The sequence below is a fragment of the Schistocerca gregaria genome, chromosome 1, assembly GCF_023897955.1.
Source record: "Schistocerca gregaria isolate iqSchGreg1 chromosome 1, iqSchGreg1.2, whole genome shotgun sequence".
NCBI lineage: Eukaryota > Metazoa > Arthropoda > Insecta > Orthoptera > Acrididae > Schistocerca > Schistocerca gregaria.
In genome coordinates, this window is record NC_064920.1 from 933323065 (window position 1) to 933343908 (window position 20844).

Genomic DNA, 20844 nt, shown 5'->3' on the forward strand with positions numbered 1-20844 from the left:
GAACGCTGGTCCAACTGAGGCGCCAGGTGGAAATGGCATGGCAAGCCGTGCCACAGGACTACGTCCAGCATCTCTACGATCGTCTCCATGGGAGAATAGCAGCCTGCATTGCTGCGAAAGGTGGATATACACTGTACTAGTGCCGACATTGTGCATGCTCTGTTGCCTGTGTCTATGTGCCTGTGGTTCTGTCAGTGTGATCATGTGATGTATCTGACCCCAGGAATGTGTCCATAAAGTTTCCCCTTCCTGGGACAATGAATTCACGGTGTTCTTATTTCAATTTCCAGGAGTGTATAAAACGAATGGTTTTCAATCCATTATTGGTTCTTTTTGTGGTACCTAAGAGGCCAATGGTTGCTTCATTGCTTTTATAGCGCTTATAATAACTGTACCTTGGGTAACTACAGTCATGGCCTCATAAAATGGTCGTCAAATGTCTCCGACTCGCCCCTATAACCTCACTTTCTGTAATGTATTTAGATCAATTTAATGACTTTTATGATAAAAAGCTCCTCCATTTCTCTATCGTATGGTGTTAATACATATATTCCATTTATTTCGTAGTCTGACTCAATGATTTTAGTGAAGTATTCATAGACATTGTGTCATTGAATGTGTCACTCTCAGATAATTTTCTAGTCTCGTGGATTCTTTACGGAAGATCTTAACGTCTTTCAGCAGTCATGAAGGTGTGCTCTTTCCTGCTTAGCTTATCCATATTCTCGTTCACACCCGTTTTGATAGGATCGTAAGAATAACATCCAAAAGTAAATGTGATGAGCTAGATTATTGTATAGGAGAACCTGAAGAAATAATCATATATTTCCTGAACGAATAGTCATGCGACATGAAGGGCATATCTACTTATGAAATTTAATAGCAATAAAATTTATTACGAATAGAGTATAACAAACGCAAGCTCAGAACCAACTATTAACAACAAAGGTACTTATTTACAGCATTCCTTTTATTTTCTTTCTCGAGTAAAACAGGTTGGTTTTCTTTCCGTAGTAAGTTCCATAGTGTTTATTACGCATTCGTTTTGTAGGAGACGTTGTTAATAACGTTTTACGATGAGTATATGACCAGAAACTACTGGTCTACATGTGACAAGAAAACTAATAGGCTTGAATAAAAATCATTATTCGGTAGCAACGTGCTGTTGAAACGTAGCCCGATGCGATAGACATTATGTTCGTTCCAAAAATTGTGACCGTGTAATGAGACTGAATACAGCCACTCACACATATTTGACAATTTAATTCAGAAATGATATCCTGTGCAACCAGCTCGTCTTCTGACGGTACAGAGGTTTGTAAACAAGTTTCTTTATAATTCTACATAAGAAAACTAAGGAAATAAATGATACCAGCCATATGGAGCAATTCTAAATGTCCAACTTCGAATCGATATGGTTTAGAAAGAGAGCTGCAAAATGCTGAAGCAGCGTTTCTTCAGTAACGCTCAGTAACACATATTCCAAGCATCCCAGAGGCACTTCTTGTAGCGACGACAGGTCTTTTAACTTTTTTTCTTTTCGTTGCATGGATGCGGATGATAACTGCGTCTGTTTTACGAATTTTATAAGGAGCTCAGTTTGCCGCTTCAGTCATGTTTAATAATAGCTTTTAGTTTCGCACTTGCATTTTAGCAGTGTTAAGTTATCGTCATGTACTCATATCTTAGTCGTACACTAAGCTAAACAGGGTGATTTAGCTCCACTTGCCAATGGGTTTTATGCAATCCACAACGCCTTTAAAAATCACGTGTGAGACATTCATATTCTCTCGCTCGTTACGGCAAACTGTTAGTGCTACAAAAAAAGAGGAACAGTACCTTCCTGTAGAAAATTTAATGTTATCATTGTTTTCTGGAATGTTTTTTTTACTAATGGCAACGGTTTTCGACTTATTCAAGAGAAACCTCCAAAAGTGACTTTCAAATGCACCTCCATCTTCACAATCACCCCTCATCAGTCAGGATTTCTAGTATAATTTTGTGACAATCTCGCCTACCGCTGTACAAATATTTCTTGCTACACGAACTGTTCCCGATATTCGACCTTTCATAGTCTTTACTGAATGAGTTAGTACACCACCAGCAATGTTGGCAATCTCCTTAACATTATTGATTTAAATGTGCCCGTGAGGCAATAAAAGAAAAACGAATTTGTTACCTTACGCCAAAAGTAATTCTGTTTGCAATTCGGTACAAACTTAATCCTTACAAGTGTAGTAGATTCGTAGTCAGAAGGCTTGACGAATACAACAACGTAATTGTTTACTTTATAGTGCCAAAATTCACAAAAATCTTGGGTAAAATTTACACATATGTCTATTATACAGTTTGTAATTGCTCGACCTAGCTGGTGGCATAGTAAGGCCAGTCAATGAAGACCAAACGAGGTCGAATGTGTTAAGTAATTTGTGCAGTCGCAAATATTTTTACAATGTTAAGAGGTAGTGCAATAAACGACTTACTAGAAATTCCGACCGGTGGTGACTGAGTATGAGAGTAAGGGTGCAGTTGAAGGTCACTTTTGTAGGATTATGGTGAATAACGCGAAAACTATGGCCTCTAAGGAAAACATATTCCAGCACCAAATTTAACTACATTAAATGTCCCACAAAACGATTTTGTTCATTTTTTCTGTAGGGCCAGTAGTTTGCTTTTAGCGAGTGAGGAATAATGAAACTATCACCCGTATATTTTAATTCGTTGTAGGTTTCATAAAACCCATCAGTAAAGGCAGCTGAATCATGCTGTATATGGGTGAGGTTTTTATTGGTGTTGTGTGTGAACCTTTCTTGTGCACACAACAAATATTAATTTATTGTTATTAGACGGGCAGTTGATGATAGCAGAATTCTGCCAAAACGCATTGTGGTGGACTACATGTTGCTGTTAATTCTGACTGAAGTGGCACGCCGCGTTCTCTAGGATCTGCGTGCTGGAGTTTAATGGTAAACTTCAGTTCGGACTAGTTAGTCACTGGGCAGCTTGGAAATAGAGCATATTTTGTATTATCGATTGACAATATCATATAATTATTTAGTATGTTTAGCTTACCGTACATGGCTATTACATACGAAATGAGAGACATCCATTATGTGTAACTTCATCTTGTATATTCTCACTATTACCTCTACAAGTGTCTTATGCAAAACCCCGATCACTTTCTTCCACTCTGACAAGACACATGTTACATAATCAGTGAAATGTTGCAAGTTCGCTCAAAGGAGAAAAACTTAAAGTAACACGCAAATTAAACATGAGGAAGACTAAAGTAATGGCAAAGGGTGTATTACTCGCTGATCGCTTACAAAAATTATGAATGAGTCAGCAACGCAGATAACATATTAAAATCCCCTCTCTGAATTATTGTTGAGAAAGGTAGCGCAGTGGACAGCACACTAGATCTGCATTCGGGACGGCGATGCTCAAATCCTCTTCGGGCCAGACGCATTTAGGCTTCCCTAAATCGACTGAAGCAAATGCCAGAACTGTTGCTTTGAATAAGATGCGGCCGACTTCCATCCAAGCAATCCAAGCATGTGATCCTTGTCCAATGACGTATCGCCCATGGCACGTCCGACAATTCATGTAATCTTAAGAGTCGTCCCACACTCTTCTTTTATCAGCTGATATAACTTGAAGGCGTGTTGATAAACTAGCCTTTTCATCTCAATGTAAGGCACAGCCAACCATATTGCCTCATATGTGAACGAAGCATCACTCATTAAAGGATCATCGAGCGTCATATACAAGTCATACATTATAGGGCTGCTTCCTACACGTGGTGAAGAACACCGCGTCTGTATGGCTGCATGAATGGGACATTCAGTCACTCTTCGTCCCAGCTACACGTAACTCTATCTGAGCAGCGAGGTGACGGCATGTAGGGGGCAGGAATATTGCACTGCCTGCTTCATTCATTGGCTGCTTCTCCGGTTAATTCGTTCTCTTGATTTTCTAAACACCCTGGTACCTAGCAGAATAATAGGACATGTAGTAAGTAGGAAATTACCCACTATTAACTATCCCTAGTACATATTCCCGAGATACTACCGGTTGTAACAGCGACTGACGCAATTAGAAAAAATGTTTGCTGTAATGTATAGTTGCATTTTCATTATTATTATTTCGGCATCAAGAACTATCCTCGGAGCATCCCCTGATGACAACCGTCAATCTTGTTTCCCAAGTTGGTGTGGCACAGATTCCACAGCATTTATCACATCTAATTGGAAACAGACGACTGGCACCAGGGGAAGTTCCGATGGTTGTCCAGTAGACATAATAAAAGTGCAACAATATATTAAAGAAATTTTTTTTCCTTTTCATTTTCCGTTGCTTCTACATTACTTTTCTTGAGGATAACCCTTTTACTAGCTTTTTACGATGTGCGTGCTGTATTGTTTAGAACTGAGTAATTTTTCTGAAACATTGATTTCAGTGTTTTTGAACATTTTGCAGCGCCAGACGCCGCCCACAGTGAGCTGGAACATCGTGCCCGTGGCGGACCGTCCTTACCGCTGCAAGGAGGCTCCCTCGCTGCCACAGGTGCCCAGGGAGTGCCTCAGGGTCATCGAAAGGGTCGGCTCCTGCCACCTAGGAGAGGTACGCAGTCTCCCCGCGAGAGAGCACTTTCGTCGCTCGTAGGCACACATACATTCCAAAATCAGTAACTAATGTTGTACCTGAAGTAGCTTCTGCTTTCGGAGAACAAATCATTAATGATAATGGACGGTAGTTAAGGCAGTTCGACACTTACAGTACACTGAAAATATGGTTCTTTTTTAGCGAAAAATACATTAAGAAAATATGTGGACTGTAGTATGCTTTAAATCGATAGTAGAATACTTTGTCGTAAAATCAAAACAGAGTAATCAAATACAGGAAATAAGGGTACATGGAGGAAAAGATATACATGATTCAGACCATTTTCTCTTCGTTGAAACAAAAAGGTTAGTAGGGAAATGGAACAAATTTGCTGAAAAGAACCACATCCTTCAGAAGAAGTGTTCAAGTATGTTTATGACGATGAAGTGAGCATTAAGAAACTAAATCAATAGAGAATACAGGTATACCTAGTAAAAACGGCCACTGCACATGATGAGTAGGCAGAATGTAACCATGTAAAAGAGTGTGTTTAAAGAGCTGCTTTTGAAGCGATTGGTAAGCAGAGTAAGTTAAAAAGGAGAGTGTTAAAAGTATGGAAGGCTTGAAGGGGAAACAAAAGGCTTATGTGCTCCTACTAAAAAAGAGCACAGAAAACCGAGTAACGGTAGAAGAAAAAACCCGAAACATGTTAAGCAAGTAATACGTAAACATGCCAATAATCTTAGTACAAATTAGTTAGTAATATCGAACATGATGTACATGGGAAACAGAACTCTGCATATAAAACTTTAAAGTACTTAAATCAGTCAAAAAGAGATAATGCTCGAATTATAGTAATTCATAAAGAACAGTGGATACAACATTATAATAATTTATACTATTATGAATAAATACAGAATAAGTAACACTGTGACAAGCCCATTAATTCCGTAACCTTACATGAGGTTCTGCAGGTTGTGAGACGTTTGAAAAATCGCAAAATTTGTAGCCCAGATGGAATAAAAGTTGAACTTATTAGGCATGGAGGGACGCTGTGGGAACTAAGGCTGTTTAATTTATCTAAAAAATGCTGGTAATGTTAAAGATCAATGATGATTGGAAAATCGTCCAAGTAATTTTGTTTTTAAATAGCGTCAAAGACAGTTACAGTGGTACAAGCCTCTCGATTGCAGTTGATACAGCACACTCAAAACTAATAAACAATTTTTTAAAGTAATAACACATGCTTCTTTGGGAAAAGAGAAAAGTGAACTAAGAGTTGGACGCTCGTGGAGTGTTACTGTTATTAGTATCAGGAGAATTTTAAAGGAACGACGTGCTGTCAATCTATAAATACATTTTTCTTTTACTAACTTTGAAAAAGTCTCTGATTCGCTCATTAGCAGTGATAGGCTACGGACAGTAATGGACAAGACAAGCGAGGCTATGCATCTTCTGCAGGTCATCAAGAAGCCTATACAGAGACATGATTTATAATAAAGGCAAAAAGAATACCAATAATCATAAATACGGGATCTCCATAAAAAATAAGATGAAAATAAATCAAGATCTCAGACAGCGATGTAACTCGTCACGGACTTTTCTTAACGCCTATAGTAAGGACTTACTAAGAAACTGGAAGAAGGAGGTCAACGAAGGTATACAATTGAAAAGAAATGCTACACTTTGTGCAGATAATGCAACTGTACTACCAAATACAGACATAGATCTATAACAGCCTGTGTTTAAGTTACATGAGTTGGGAAGAAAACATTACAATAAAAAATATATGTCTTACTTACAGAAATAGTTGTACCTCACCACCGAAAACTGACATTTATCCCTAATACCATTTTAGAGAAAAAGGTACTTGAGAAAGTCTATAGCATCAATAAGTCCGGACATAGGCTGAGACACAAAAAAGGAAACCAACGAATTTCAATATCTCGTTTGTCGAACAATAAATAAAACTTTACAGAAATAAAATTAGAAAAGTCACAAAATCCAAACTGTACATAATAGTGGCAGCGCCTCTGCTACTTTATAACTGCGAATTCAGGGACCGAGAGCAAAAGAGAGAAAATTAACATACAGTCTGCAGAAATGAGATTTCTCAGAACTGCCAGAAATTGCTCAGGAAGGACCACATAAAAATTATGATATCCGGGAAGAACTGATAAGTTACAATTTAAATGAGAATATTAAGTATACAGAGAAGAATAGACAACAACTTCAAGCCGATAGATGAAGGCAAAGCTCCAGACGTTATAAACAAGAAAAATCCTTTAGGAAGGAGAGATGTAGAAAGGAGGGCAGATACAGATGAAGTTAACTATGTGAAGCCGGAACAGTTATATTACATAGACCTAGAAATGCAGAAGAACGAGTAAATTATTTCCTCTTATGGCTGCTGACATCCCAAGGCGTGAAAACATTCACGCGTCGGAAATGTTGGGTTCTTATCTGAAAGTAAGCTCTGAAACGGTTGAGCTGTCAAAACACTAGTTGATGAATTGTCAGTTTAATGGTGTGTAGTAGGGCAAATACTGATTTGTTTCCAGAAACTTAAAGTAATAAATATGATTAAATTTCAAGTTGCAAGTGCCAAATACATTTGTGCCTTGAAAAATGACAGGGTGTTGACCTGCCGGAAAATTGTCGGTTCTCGAGTACGAAACGAGACTGCACTTTAGAAAGTAGTTTAAACTTTTATACGTAGAGAGGAACTCACGTTTCATATGTATTCCGTGTTTCTCTATGAATATACTGCTGAAGCACCAAACTCTGGAATTCGTACTGGGCTGCAGTTTTCAGCAGTAGAATGTTCGGAGCATTCTGACACTTCAAGAATAGATGACATCTATAAAACAGAAAAAAATGGTGTTAGTGATTAAAATAGGATTCACAACTGGTACTGAGAGTCATCTGACAACCTGAAACAACATAATTGCTTTTTTTACGTATTTCTGTTACCAATGGGCCTCTCACAAGCGAGAAAGGACGGCTTCACAAAGTTTTTCACCTTCCGATACGTAACACGGGTTCAGCTATAAAAATTATTCAGATCCCACCGTGGAAAAGCCATGATTTGAATCCCATTGTGGCATAATAAATCGCGATTTTACTCCTCTAATAGGTGAAGGGTAAGTTCCCTGGTACCAATTGTATGGCACTTCTTTGCCAATTGCAAAATACCTGTCACACTGCAGTCGCTTGGGGAGAGTGTATGACGCTTCCAATAGGAGGAAAGTGAAAATTTGGTAAACGCGGAGAGTGAGTGAGTTTCGGCAGCGTTACATATGAAACTTCCTGGCAGATTAAGACTGTGCGCTTGGCCGAGACGTGAACTCGAGATATTTGCCTTACGCAGGCATGTGCTATACCGGCTGTGCTACTCAAGCACGACTCAAGATCTGTCCTCACAGCTTTCAGCGGATTTCATATCAGAGCAGAGTGGATATTTCACTTCACTGTATCGCAGAAGTACGCGAACAATTGACTTAGCCTTGCCACAAGTTCAACGCTTTATCGTCTGAGGAAGACATAGGTCTTTCATCACATAGACATAGTCAAAAATGTAATTCTAGAAAAATTTCTTTAAGTTGCCTACTGTGAAGAGAAAGGCTCTTACAGATTCTGTCCTTGGTGCTCCGCATTCTCTTTCATCTCTTTACCTACTGTTTTATTGCTATACATCTTGAGCCATTATTACAAACATGATTTACCCAACTTTTAAAAGATAAATATAGGGAATTTGGTCAAAATTTCATTTTTTGCAGATTTATGTAACGATGACCCTCTGCGCTGTCACTTTCGCCTTCTCTAGGACAAGGATTACAAACGCAAAAGTTCACTCTTACGAGTATATCAGTTTACCTGTTGTCATATTCAATATACATCATAAAAGTAAGTGTACAATGCGCGTGCCACTAAAACTCAGAAACCAGTTCCGCTTCAATCAAGGGATTTATATGGTGTGGTGGCCCTCTAACTCAATCCATGAAGAGGATTCTCGTTTTTTCCTGAAGGGTGTGCTTTTGAAGACATAAGAGCTGGGAGGTTCTACCCTCTAGCAATTTGTAGAACATTCCAGAACATTCAAGAGTATTCGAGAACATTCCAGAGAATTCTAAAGCATTCCAGAGATTTCCAGAATGTTCCGGAATGTTTAACAGTGATCCAGATTAATCTGATATGTTCAGAAGTAGGCTGGAATGTTTGGAAAAATTACAAAATATTTGGGAACATCCCGGAGCATCCCTGATCACTGTGGAACATTTCAGAACACTCTCAAATGTTGAGGAATTCTCTGGAACATTGTGAACCATTCGAAGTCATTTTGCTAAGTTTTGAAATTCGCCACTAGTGGAGATACCAATTAGTAGGGGATATAAAGCAAGACCCGTCGTGGGTTCGAGCGTCAGTTTGTCAGTGACGAAGGGAGGAATCGAAAAAGTAGTGCAGAGAGTGAATAAAAACAGTGATGTGTGTGTAGTCAGAGTTATATAGCGACTGAAAATAAAGTGTGAAATGTGTGTAAAATGTGCTTACAGTGTTTATAAAGCAGTAAAAGTATCGCATGAGGCATGACATTATTTATTACTTCTTTACGACCCACAGTATTCTTGACACACGTTGCAGACAGAATGCACATATGCCACTGAATGCAACTGCAACATTATACCTTTGTACGACGCAGGTTAAGAGACATGACGTCATAAACAATGAGATGCGTGTAAAACTGCCGCATCATGCAAGACGTTTGATTTTATTACTTCGGTGCTACTTATTCCATTCGCAACACATAGTGCAGACAGTTTTACCACGTACCACTATATGTACATACAGAACTATATCATTCTACAAAACATAATCCATACGGTGCAAGGTATGCACAGCTGTAAATAAATACCTGCGTAATGCCGGGTTTCTCTGTTAGTATTGAAAAGTAGTATGATGCTTCCGAAAACTCTTGAAGACTTGTTTCTCAGCAGAATCAACCTGACGACGACACATTTCTCCCAACGAGAGACCAGTTTGTTAGCCGGTCGGTGTGGCCGTGCTGTTCTAGGCACTTCAGTCTGGAATCGCGTGACCGCTACGCTTGCAGGTTCGAATCCTGCCTCGGGCATGGATGTGTGTGATGTCCTTAGGTTAGTTGGGTTTAAGTAGTTCTAAGTTCTAGGGGACTGATGATTCTAGGGGACTGATGACCATAGATGTTGAACCAAGACCAGTTTGTTGATATCGTCACCGTTCAATGTTTGACTTTGTTTACAGAGCTACTACCTCACCCTTGCTTCCTCCGTTTCATCACTATCAAAGTGAAGTCCTCTAAGGTGTTCTTTACGTTTTAGATGAAACTCAGATGCGGCAAAGTCTTGACTAGATGGACGATGATTGGTGACAGTGAACCCAAGACGTCGGATTTTTGTAGATGTCTCAGTGCTCATGTGTGTCTGGAATTATAAAGCTGAAGGAGTAACTGCGCCTTGTGTGGACGATTTCTTCGAATTTGAAAGTCGATTGCAGCACGGTGGTTCTCACACATCGACACAGTTATGTTACACACCGCTATCTTGCATGCTACAATTCGGAACACTGTAGCAGTAGAGGGCTGCAAATATGTATTCACGAAGAACGAAGATGGAGAATGTTAATAATATTTGTTTTATTAAACTAGCTTTTAGAGTTTTCACATTAAAAATTTGGAGGCATTATCTTTCAGTGCGCTATCGTAAGTGTGAGCATCTATTTACACGTTTTCGTCCAAGAAAATACCATTCTTAAAATAATGATTTGCATCTCAGATGTATTTTTCTAAATAATTTAATTTCTTTGAATAATTCCAAAGAATATTTCACTGTAGAATTATGTAGATTATTCTTGATTCTAATCTGAATACGTGGTTCTTGGTGAAAAGTTACATGAGTTTAAGTCATACTGCTCTTTAATCAAGCTGAATGTTAAATTGAAAGTGCAATATATCTGCGTATGTCTAGAGTTAAATTTCGTTCAACATTAACAGCGTTTCAATAATAAAAGTGTCAGTATTGACTACTTCTGGTACATTGATGTGCTACTCATTTTCTGGTTAACTGTAGAAGAAAAATGTAAACCGAGGTTTTACTGGGCAGTCACTGACTACAAATCGGCCACAATGTGCGAAAGCTAAACGATCACAAACATTTAATATTGTGTTTGTCATATCAGTTAGAGAGAAAAAAATCTACTTAGGTGAAGGGCCTTGATTTGATTTGTTTTGTTTTGTTTTTCAGCGTGCGCACGTCCCGAAAAAGATGCACTGTAATTCTTGTATAAGTAATTCAGTCAGTTGAAGTGCTTGTGAGTTAAGTGACTCGGAAGTGAAACAAGCATTTTCCCGCTATTATTATTTTTTTACATGAAGAATATTGAAGATTTATGCCAAATACGTATTCGGAGACACAATGAAAATATTTTAGTAAATATAGGGAGTGAGTGACACTGATATTCGAAAGTTGTTTTATTAATATTAGGAGCTTAGATAATTCAGCAAATTACATATGAACAAGCCTCGATTTAAACACTCAAAACAGAGACAGACTACTGCCATGATTCGAAGCTGTAAGTTCTCATCATTTCCCTTCCATGGAGAATTTACTCTTATGTGTACGTTTTGAAGATGCGACAGTGCATATTACTTTGCCTAATATTAAACGTAATCCTTCATATTTTCTTTCAATTCTGACATTGCGTTGGTGTAAGGAGGGTTGTTACGACGAGATCATGGCCGCAATATACACTCATCGTTATCCAGGTGCATCACCATTATGTTTCCATCAACGATTTCCGATAGACTGGTCAGCTACGTCCGTCGCTTTTCCAGGCAGTGAAGAGATTCCTAGAAAGAACGGAAACTTACTACCTCAGGGTGGTGACACAAATTGAATCATTAAAAAATGGTTAATATGGCTCTCAGCACTATGGGACTTAACTTCTGAGGTCATCAGTCCTCTAGAACTTAGAACTACTTAAACCTAGCAAACCTAAGGACAACACACACCCATGCCCGAGGCAGGATTCGAACTTGCGACCGTAGCGGTCGCGCTGTTCCAGACTGCAGCGCCTAGAACCGCTTGGCCACTCCGGCCGGCTTGAATCATTAAGTCACAAGGTGGTAATACATGTGTCGACGAGTATCAACAGAGGCCTAGAGACAGAACGTTATATAAATGAAGTGACTGAATGCGAGGCTGTCTACAGAAAGTGAGATTGATTTATTTGTAAGCTCTGCTTCCTTACCTTAATTGTAATCTGCAGACCATTAGCCGACTGACCGTATAGGCGGTGGCTTCGTCATCGTTATCAAGACTCAGGTATAAGTTTCTGCTATTAAATTCAGCTCTTATTTTGGACTATGAACTGAAATCACTTCGTCTTTCTCTCTCTTTCTCTCTTCTGTGCCTACTAGTGTTAAAAGTTCGCTCACTACTTACGATGATCTTTTCATTTGTCTTGTTATTATACACTCTTGAGACTGTGTCAAAGGCAAATAAGATATCATTTAACATGGGACAAATGTAAGTTCCTCAAGTCATTCATCTCGAGCCTACCGTGCATCAAAATGAGTACAGAAACCGTTTGAAGATATAACGTTGTTATAATTGATGGAAATGTGACTTCGGATAACCAAAAAAAGAGAAAAAATATATTTTAAAAGAGATGAAGCACTTAAGCAGAGCTGTGGCTTGCGAATCTCGTTAAACTGTAGGGCCCCCAGTAGCTGACTGAATAAATTAGTTCAAAACTAGGGAAAGGCAAGTACATGCCACCTCCAACAGAACTATGCCAACTAAAATGTTGCAGTTTTCAGCCTAATCTTTGAGTCAAGGACAACTTCACTATGCGGTGTACAGAGAGTATCCAAGTTGAAAGATACGAGAGTAAATTAAAAGGGAACAGAATTCAATGAAACAAAATATATTACTGAAAATATCGCAGGCCTTGGACTCATTTAGATAGAACAGCCATCGTGTTAAGACATTTTTTGTAAGGATACATCACACATTTTACCTCCACGGAGAAGAAAGATGCTGTCTGTATTGATGCCCAAGTCATAAAAACTTTGTTTGGAAGCATATATATCCTGGATTATACTGTTATCAAGGAAATTTCTCACGTCCGAAAGGAAACTAAAATCACAGGCGGCGACGTCAGGACTACAGATGAAGTGAAATAAGGTTTCAGGGTCAAGGTTTATCGTCTTCACGTTGCGGAAGACATATGGCTGTAATTACTGTCTTGGAAATAAACAGCCCCAACGTACAGTTTGAAGCTCCTTCTTGGACAAGAGCTTCTAGGCAGTCATAAAAGGCAGATGTAAACACGTTTCCATACATTCAAGGTCTCCTGATTGGTTTCTGAAGCTCTGTAAGATGTCTCATACGAATTCATTGTCATTAAAAACTGGTTATACTCGTCATAGTAAAATGTAAGAAATGTTATGGTGCATCAGATTTGCTTTGTGTGACCTTCTGTTAGCATACAGAGGAAATTCTTCTAGTGCGACATACCGTCATATTGCAGTGACTGGGAAACTCGTGTAAGATTTACGTGCAGACTCGTCGTGAATTATATGTTCTCTGTCTTCTCTTCCTCATCATGTTTCAATTAGCCTGTCACCAGAAACGTAGGCTCGTTTTATTCCACACGATGTGTGGATCTCCCTGTCACTATATCGTCACATATCTCTCGAAAGAACTTACACAAACATTATCTCTTTAGCAAACTTAGCAGAAAGTCATGACCTGATGAATTGCTGGCCAGTTGTTTAGCGATATGAGCTCGTATTTCTTAAAAGTACTAAATTACTTACCTGTAATGTAAGAAAATAACGGCTAATAAGAGGTTATTTCACAAATTAGAGCGCTTGGATTTTTGATTTCTGGATAACCAACATAACAAATATTGGTCACACTGGAACTATCCATCAGATTGCCTTTTTTGTAATTCCATTAAGATGGCAAAAAAACCGTTTCGGTTAATAAACAGATCTTTTGGATTTCTTCTAAATCAGGAAGGCGCAGTGACATGCAAGAGTGGCAGATCGTGGAGGCGAGTGATAAATAGATTTGTCACTAGGCTATCCCGCAAAGGTTGTGATGGTCAACGTCATTGGTAATTTACGTACATAAATCTAGGCCCTCTTTGGCAGTATAAACGATACTGCTTCAATAGGGTATACACAAACAGGAAGAACACGTCTACACTACAATAGCAATACGCAAGTACATTTTCCCATGCATATATCTCCATCTGCAGATTTAGCCATTACTCAACAAGTCCAAGGACAGAAAAGCATTTATGAACAATACGTGACAGGTTTTTAAGTCCTTTTGTAAGGAATTAGCCTTTCCAATCGAAGTTCTGGCCTCTGGATGGAAAATAATTACGTGACAGCACCGTAGGACAATGCCACACACTACGAGGGGAGTTCAGTAAGTAATGAAGCATTTTTTTTTCTGAAAACAGTTTTGTTACGTTCAGGATTACAATGCACCATACTACTCCGCACCGTTCTGGCGATAAAACCTGAGTTTTCAACGTAATCTCCTTTCAGTGTGATGGCCTTACGTCATCTTATTGCCTTACTGGAAGGGCCTGTATGCTCGCATGGTACCACTCGACTGGTCGACGTCGGAGCCGACGTCTTGCTGTGTCAAAAATTTTGAACATCAGCACAGTAACACGCAACCAACTTCTCATACGTGATCCTTCGCTGATCTTTCTGGTTTTCTGTTGAGCGACGAGGAACCCTGTGGGTGCACATTTATGTGTACCGCTACCAGTACTGGTGGACGAGTGTGCCAGCACTACCAATAGAGACGTTCAGTTGTGCAGCGAGATGTTTCATTATGACCCATCAATTACCTTGAAAGATTTTGTCCGCACATTCCAACACTGCGGGGTGACAGTTCTGTGCGACTAGCAGGCACACTTGAGACCGGACAGGTTTCGCGTCTCACTATTCTATTGTTTTCTGCCAGGTCTCCGTAGATATTCTGTATAGGTCTACGAATATCTGTGATGCTCTACTTTCCCGCGAAAAGAAATTCAGCGATAACTCTCTGCTTGGAACGCCCTTCCAAGACTTCGTGTTGCATCGCCACCTGTCGGAACTTCATGAAACTATAGGCGCTGAAGCGGGAATATTTCACGATGTCCCATGACAAATATCGCACTTTTTAACTGCTACTGACCGAGAGAAGAAAATGTGTTGCATTATTTGTTGAACGCCTCTGTTAGAAAGAAGTGAAGTAGCGACACATCCGTTAAGAAATCCTAGTGTTAACATTGCGACATTCAGCATGGGGATCTGAGCACAATATCTGCCTCTATAGTTAAACACCCACTGTATCGGACCTCAATGCAGAGGTCCGGGTTTCAGTTATCGGCCCCGCTTGTGGGCATGTGGTATGTAAGGAGAGGTAATGGGGTTGTCTGCCAGCAGGCGCTTAGGAAGTGGTGAAGTGTTGTTCCTGTACAGATACATTTGGAAAGTTCTCAACAAAGCTGTGTGTATGGCACCGAAGTTGTCTGCCAAATTTGGGTACTTACAGGTGTACTTAGACACTGCGTTTGTCAATGTAGAAATCCCCCCCCCCCCCCTCACTTGATCACGCCAGAGGAGGGCGCGGAACAGGAGGATCTAAAAATCATTAAAAACTCTTTCCTAGACTCCGTCGAATGGTTTTGAACGGTCCTTAGTGGTCTCATACTGTATATCGTAGTAAAAATATCAATCGCGCTCCACTCCAAAGGGATATTATGTTCAGTTGGATTAGAGCCCCACGATGTGCATAGAGTGGGGGTAATTCATCTGGAGAGTGTTGGTAGCGTCAAAGGTTGTCACGACCGTGATTCACTTGCCCATAGCACAGAAAACTGTCGTTTCCGACTGCCAAATGCATGTCCATAAAGCCTCAAGGAAAGATGTTTCAAGTGATGACCTTTAGGGCACCTTCTGATGCCCTTTCTTGTCATTTACAAGCAGCAGTGTGTCTGATATGTTTTTCACGGCAGCTCAAAAGAAAATCGCAGAATTTCAGTATTGGGAATCGCGATTCTGACTCCTTCGTAAAGGCGTCAAGAGTAGGGGTAGATGCAGTTGAGAGGGGGAGGGGGGGGGCGGCGTGAGGACCTTCAGCACGATGGCGTTAGGCAGCATTTTGGTGAAATCTGGTCGAATTGTGACCCCATCAACTCACCTTACACCTCACATCAATCTCTGAGTTGAGGCCTTTCTTTCGCACGTGATGACACTCTGCTATTTGAAGCCTCGAAGAGACCGTGAGTGATGTCGCATGGCGCACGCTTTTGTAACTTCTAGGCAACTTTGAGCCAAATTTCACACTTCTACCTAGCTATTCTGGTAAATGACTATAACGTAAGTCAAGTAAGCATCACTAATTGTTCTGCGCAGAGTAGATGTGACATTTCAAAGTGAATGGCATCTCTATATTTCCTAACATGCCTGCCCCTTACTGATGCGCTCTGCAATTATGGCACGGGGTGCATTACGAATCGAAACTTGGGGAACTACCCTATACACAGATATTTATCATTTTCATATATATCTAGTAAATTTCGCCCAGTTGTATTCTGACACACGGGTTATACTTACGAGCAATGCTGTATTTCCATTGCTTTAAAAACATTGCTATGATTAATTTAAATCCAAAGACGCTGGCTGTTAGTTACCCTCACTTTATCTGACGTGTCGCAGAAGTCATCAAACGCAGACGCCACCCTGCAACACACCTCTGCCAAGCGGGTTTACAAGCGCAGACTCTGCGGTTCAACGACTGCACATGACAGCGAACCAAGAAATTTACCACAGACTTGAAGAACGGGTGGAGCGCACAACCGCATGAAGGGTCGCTCCTGGTGCAGACCTTTTGCTGCATCTGGCGTGACACACACTGTCAATCGAAAGCAAGTATAACTCCGCCAAGCGAGTATTTAAGGACGACGTCGGTCCTTATCCGGCAGTTCCGTCGGAGGCAGCCAGCTGATGTCATCTGCCACGGGCACATTACCGCTTCCGACTGCAACGCGCTTTGGCCTCCAGTAGCCAGCGGACAGCGCTAGGTTCGGCTACGTGCTCGTGGGAATTGTTAGTATCATTCGTTACCGTCCGACTCGTTCTGCGAGATTAAAGGGACTTGGAAATTATACCGGTTATGCTGGAATCTTATTCTTTTCATCTTATAGTCCCAAGGGGGGGTGGGGTGGACTTAGACTGTTCCTCATGACCGATCGAGTAGAAAGACTGTGTCATATCAAATATATTTGGGTGTTCCACTAATATAAGGACTGCATTATTAACCCTTGCACCACTTCGGGGGGGGGGGGGGGGGGGCGAGGCAAGGGGGCAAAAGTTCCCAAAGTATTTGTTTTATTTGAATAATATATCTATTTGTTGAAGTGAAGAAGCAAGAATTTACGTATTTGTAGAAAAATATCTAGAGTATGTGCCGTCGTGGTTTTATGATATTTGTGAATTATTTAGATCTGCCTGTCACATTTAATTTAAGTGTTCGCCCCCCCCCCCCCCCCCCCTCCATTAGACATCAATGAGACAACTTGTCTCATTAAAATATTTCTGAATATGGCAGAAAGGAATGAAGTTTCTCACTGGTTGTACCGCTGTATTTAGTTGCCATCGTTGTTTTGAAATAAACGTCCTTTGTTGTTCGAGCAGTTGTACATTACTCGCAGTTCTAACAAAATGCCTCGTTAGTATCAGAGGTTTCTCACAGATGAAGAGGCGTCAACTATAATAAATGAAGCAAGTGGAGGTGACGAAAGTGATCCAGAATAAGATTGTACATTTGTGAGATACGATAGTGACACAGCAATTGAAAATGAATCAAGTTCACGGACTTCATCCCCTGATGAACAGCTTGCTGCTGCTTCCAGCATCACTGTTTAAGCAAAAAGCACTAGGGAATATATTATGGCGCTTCCAAGGCAAGTACGTAGGTAAGTACAAAGTTAAGTGAACTTTCGTGAAGGTTTGACTCATGAAGGCTTGACCTCTAGTGTGTCAAAATCCATCAAAAAGTTTGTAACTCCCGAAATAATGAAGATTATAGTGGACTATACAAACCAAGAAGTACGCAATAAGAACTTAAAACTTACAACCATAGAAGAAATGTACGCCTTCATTGATATTTTGATACAAATAGGCACAAATAATGACACTAGGCTGCCTCTGGAGGACAAATGGGGTGAAGTACTGGGAAAGAATAACTACATAGCTACAATGAGTCGTATTCGATTTGAGAACTTCTAATCCTGATTAAATTTGACGATATAGAAACAAGAACCGAAAGACAAAAGCTGGATAAGTTTTGACCCCTTCGTGAGGTTTTCGAAAAAAAATTACGAAATGTTTGTGAAATATTACATACCAAGTGCAGATCTAACGATCGATGAAAAACTCTCCCTTTTTCGAGGAAGACGTCCCTGTAAGGTCTTTATGAAAGACAAGCCTGGGAAGTACAGCATATTGATTAGGATGTTATCAGACGCATACACCCGTTTAATTATAAAAATGGAGGTCGATGGGGGGAGGGATGAACGACCTGCCAAGGAACGGAGTGAAAAGGCAGTTGTTAGACACCTAGTGAATCCGCTGGATGGAAGTGGAAGAAATATAACAACAGATCGTTGTTATAAATGCATAGACTTAGTTGAGAAGCTTTACAATGATGACAACACAACAGAACAACTAAAGAAGACGCTCGAGAGCTATTTCCTTCTAAGTTTTTATTCACAGATCCCAAAACAGGTAACGCACCAGTTACCTTGGTTTCATACATCTCCAAACTGAAGCCTACTAAGATTCTTCTACTTCTTTTCGCACAATAAATTGATAACAAGGTGGATGAATCGACAGAGAAAAGAAAGACAAACAACAATCTCTGTTACAATGAAACCAAAGGGAGCATAGACAGCATTGATCAAATGACGTGACATCATTCAGTAAAACGAAGGACGAGAAGGTGGTCATTATCGCCCTTTTTCACCTTGATAGATATTGCCGGTCTAAATGCTGGAATAATTTTCATGGTAAACAACCGAAACCTGAATAAGAAGAAGTATAATGTAAGAAGGCTGTATCTGCTAGAATTAGGTCAACAGCTGGTTAGGCCAGCGGTGGAAGAGAGAGAAAAAAATATCATGGGTTTACGAAAGCCTGTCGTCTCTGTACTGGAAAGTGTTTTAGTGAAAACGCTGTCCAGAATTACTACAACTGTTCAATTTGTTGAATTTTACTCAAAAGGAAGATGCCACATCTGTCTGAAGAGCAAAAACTCTGGAAAGGAAAAAGAGAAGATGATAAAAGAGCCTGTAGTTGGTTGCAGTTGTTCCAAGTATGTGAGTTCCACTCATTCTGCACAATCACTCATACGCATAGGTTGTGAAACTGAAAGTGAAAGTGAAGAGGAAGGAAAACCTCAATTGTAATTTCTGACTTTGATTTCCTGTTTTCTTATTTGTGGTTCGCTATTGTACGTTCTTTTATGATTTCTTAACACAAGTCTGATGTATATGGATCCGGCACTGCGTTACGTATTATCCTCCTGAACCCACCGATTCCATATGCTGCTAACAGTCACTGGATCTCGACCAACGCGAGCAGCAATATCGCGATACGATAAACCGCAGTCGCGATAGCCTACATCCGACCTTTATCAAAGTCGGAAACGTGATGGTAAGCATTTCTCCTCCTTACAGGAGACATCACAACGACATTTTACCAGGCAAAGCCAGTCACCTGCTGTTTGTGTATGAGAAACCGATTGGAAACTTTCCTCATGTCAGCACGTTATAGCTGTCGCCACCGGCGCCAACCTTGTGTGAATGCTCTGAAAAGCTAATAATTTGCATCTCACAGCATATTCTTCCTGGCGGCTAAATTTCGCGCCTGTAGCACGTCATCTTCGTAGTGTAGCAATTTTAATGGCCAGTAGTGTATAATAATCTTTCTCATACTCATTACTTTATTTAGTTTATTTGTATGCAAAATAGAAAATAATGTTAAAAAGTGAAAAGAATGTGAGTGTGATTTTTGCCCTCCCGTTAGACATCCATGTGACAGATCCGAGCTTAGTGGTGCTAGGTTTAAGCATTAAGTGAACTTTCTATTCAGTCTCAAATTTTCTACCAGATTAGTGACTCTTTTGCACTTAGTCAGTGTTTAGCTTCAGTATCGGTCAAAGGAGACAATTTGTGTTGAAAATAAATTTGTTGGTAAATGGTGACAATTCTGTTCTTAGGTTTCTTGCGGGAGTGCTCCGAGCCACGAATACTTCATTCTCCTCTCTCTAAAATCTGAGCATTGCGGCTGCCGGGCACTTGGTAGCAAATACTAGCTGCGGTAGGTGGCTAACCCGCGTCTTTGTGGTGGCGTTGCAGGTGCTGCTGTGCGAGACGGAGGAGCCGGCGCTGCAGGCGGCGGGCGGTGCGTGCCGCACGGTGTTTGCGCGGACGCTGCCGCGAGACTGGGACGGCGGGGGCGGCGGCGGCGGCGGCGGCGGGAGCGCGCGCGAGCTGCGCATGTTGGCGGCGCTCAGCGACGAGCACGTGGCGCGCCTGCTCGCCGTGTCGCCGGCGCCCGCGCCCGGCCAGCCCGCCTGGGCGCTCACGCAGTACCCGGAGCTGGGCGACCTGGCGCTCTACCTGCAGTACCACGCCGCCACCAGGCCGCCCCTCAGGTCCGTCTGCACTCCCCTCGCTGCTCCGGCGTACCAGGGCTGTTCGGGAAGCTAGGAACGATCGTTCGCGAAATGGAAACTGCAGTGAGAAACCGATGAAGTTTGGCACGGATGTGTTGGGCAGTGACCTTCTATTCCCGTAGACAACGTTCCGTCGAATATCTCATTTCTGAGCGCACAGTGAACACGTAAAGATGCCTAGAAAACAGTGTCTCCCGCCAAATATATGCGCTGCCGCGATATTTCGATTGATTTCATGCAACCCTACATAACGTAACTGTCCTGCATTTGCTTCTTCATGGCAAATCTCGGCTACACGCTGCAGGGGCAATGTTGCATTTTCGATGAGAAGTGTTTGATCACCCACCATACAGCCAGGAGTTGGCTTCCCCTCTGCTAAAATGAACTGCTGCCTATCAAGCCAACGTTTTGGCACAGACAACGTCCTGTAGTGCAGCATAGAAAACTATCG

At 40.9% G+C, this 20844-nt stretch overlaps 1 protein-coding gene across 1 annotated transcript in view; it reads left to right on the forward strand.

The window, feature by feature from the left end:
* LOC126309833 (discoidin domain-containing receptor tyrosine kinase B-like) overlaps positions 1 to 20844 on the forward strand; it is a 271956-nt gene that overhangs the window by 233685 nt on the left and 17427 nt on the right. The window contains exons 13-14 of the mRNA XM_049992104.1: positions 4480 to 4623; positions 20074 to 20372. Coding sequence (XP_049848061.1) covers positions 4480 to 4623; positions 20074 to 20372 — 443 coding nt within the window. The remainder of the gene's footprint in view (positions 1 to 4479; positions 4624 to 20073; positions 20373 to 20844) is intronic.